General features: G+C 36.5%; 2 protein-coding genes across 2 annotated transcripts in view; one reads left to right on the top strand and one right to left on the bottom strand.

The window, feature by feature from the left end:
• LOC118743817 (palmitoyltransferase ZDHHC15B-like) overlaps nucleotides 1-2223 on the bottom strand; it is a 3325-nt gene extending 1102 nt beyond the window's left edge. The window contains exons 1-4 of the mRNA XM_036476579.1: nucleotides 2011-2223; nucleotides 1806-1927; nucleotides 141-247; nucleotides 5-81 (exon numbers count right to left, since the gene is read on the bottom strand). Of these exons, the coding sequence (XP_036332472.1) occupies nucleotides 5-81; nucleotides 141-247; nucleotides 1806-1927; nucleotides 2011-2161 (457 nt within the window). The 5' untranslated portion in view covers nucleotides 2162-2223. The remainder of the gene's footprint in view (nucleotides 1-4; nucleotides 82-140; nucleotides 248-1805; nucleotides 1928-2010) is intronic.
• The window catches only part of LOC118742778 (cAMP-dependent protein kinase type II regulatory subunit-like), a gene marked incomplete at its 3' end in the record, with an annotated part of 395139 nt that overhangs the window by 1493 nt on the left and 391417 nt on the right, over nucleotides 1-2229 (top strand).

Raw genomic sequence — 2229 nt, 5'->3', positions numbered from 1 at the left:
CCACAGACACTGCAGTGATGTGCGCGATCTGGTTTGATTATTTTGCATTTTTCACAAAAACGCACCGATCCATTTAAAGTACTGACCAATGACGTCCGAAAATAGTTAATTAGAATAGTATTAATAAAAAAGGCACTCACCGATTTGTGACTGGCAGCGTTTTGGCAAAGTTTTCTAAAATTCGCTTTTGTTGTTCCTGTGTGTCTGCATGGAAAATGTGTTCAATGTCTGATTCAGGTATGCGCCACTGCGAAAAAGTAAGTAAATATATGGATACAAATTGGTAATAGATGAAAAAATGTTGCACTATTTGGAAAAATTTCTATGTAAGTAGGCAATATGTTGTTATTGTTCTGCTAATGTGGCAGAAATGGGCCATAATTTAGTCATTCGGATAATTAAACCGTAGTGGGACCAACTCAAGTGGATAAAAGTCTACTGAAATTGTTGCAGCTGCTGTAGACGAGTTATTGTAGGTGCGCGCTTATACCTAGATTCAACTTCATGTCTGTGCAACATTTAAAAAGGCTTTTTTTTACGATAATGGTTTCCCCTTAGCATGCATTGACAACCCTTCGGGGGTATTTCTGCCACGAAAACAACAAAGCAATCGCCGTTCCCAGGCGGCGTTAAACGGTAGGTTTATCCATTAGTACTACAAAATCAAGGCGAAAGAGAAACTAGGACAAACATTTAGCTAAATGTTTATTCGCGAAGAATTACATATGTATGTATACAGTACATGTATCGGGCCAAGGACTGTTACTCCAACAACATGCCCCGAAACTATGTGAATTTTCATGCTGCAGCCGGATTCCAATATTTGCTATCGCTAATTCAGGCGCGCCTAAAAGCACGCAACATCTAGTTACATGCTGTCATACTGCCAGATTTGGCTGATTAGTATAGCGAGTTTTTAAAACAACTTTTATACAAATTTAAACACTTTGCTTATAGATATGTGGTACATATTTCTAGTCTCCGTATATTGCATATAAGAACTCACTCTACTGATTACACATTGCAGCTATTACTTTTCCATTCAGTATATTTTTTGGTCCCACTGCTTTTCATTTAGAGAATTTTGGCGGCGAAAATTTGGCGTAGCGATTGTCAGAATTCCACTGCTGTTATCACAACAGCGACAACACCTTGTACGATATAAGTATGTACAGATTACGGCTTTGAAAGGAACTTTTTGTTCATCACATAATAAATAAAATTGTTCGTTTTTCATTTCAATTCGCGTGTTGCTAAATTACATACAAGCAAACAACCTTTAGCAAACCGAATTAAAAACATTTATGAACAGAAATCATTATTGCGAGAATGTGACGTCATTGTATAGCCGGTTTTGCATGTCCATTAAATTTAATGTGCAACAACAAAAAGCGTGCAGTGACTCCCATAGCGCTGGGAGCCGGGAGTGCAGTATGAACAACACACTCTAAGATTTTAACCTTTATCAGCTTATCAGCATTTATAAATACGCTAGCTTTGCATTAGATATGTATGCGCATGTGTACATAGTATGTTATGCTTTTCAGCTAACAATGATTCATCATTCATACTCGCTAAAAGCAATGCATCAATTAATAGATAAAGCTGTTTAATACTAAGAAAACCACTTGTTACAGGAAGTTTACGCCAGGGCTTTCGAAACATTGTACATAGCGATAACACAAGTGTTGATAAGAAAATGTATCTTTAGTATCTATAATTACCTAAAAATTACGAAAAATCTATACATATATGAACCATTTATTGCATTTCATACATACGATAAGTCCATTTGTTATACTTACATTTGATGGCACTGTACCCACTGGTGTAAATATGGTATTCCAATAGGACCAGAAAAACAGCATGCATATTATATGATAGAATATGAGAAAAACTATCTTTTCAAAGGTGTTGTCAATGGATACTGTAAAAGAAATTGTGTTTTTTTATTGAATTAGTCTACAAAAAGGAAATGTTAAACTTTATTTAATACATTTGTATACGTACATAAGCAAAGCTGTACTACATAAGCGTAGTAGGACCACGCAATAACGGCGGAGATGAATATGACTGGTATCCACTTAAGCGCCGCCATACAATTGGCGCATGGTGTTGACTTCTTGCCATCATTATCATAATTTCCCATAGCGGCTGGCATGAATTGGTTAGGTGGATGGGTGATTTGTGTGGTGGTGGCGTAGAATACCTTTTGTTTGTTGGCTAAAG

This window comes from Rhagoletis pomonella, unplaced genomic scaffold (genome assembly GCF_013731165.1).
Source record: "Rhagoletis pomonella isolate Grant_MI unplaced genomic scaffold, Rhpom_1.0 Rhpom_scaffold_00007, whole genome shotgun sequence".
Lineage (NCBI taxonomy): Eukaryota > Metazoa > Arthropoda > Insecta > Diptera > Tephritidae > Rhagoletis > Rhagoletis pomonella.
This window is presented reverse-complemented; position numbering and strand designations above follow the sequence as displayed.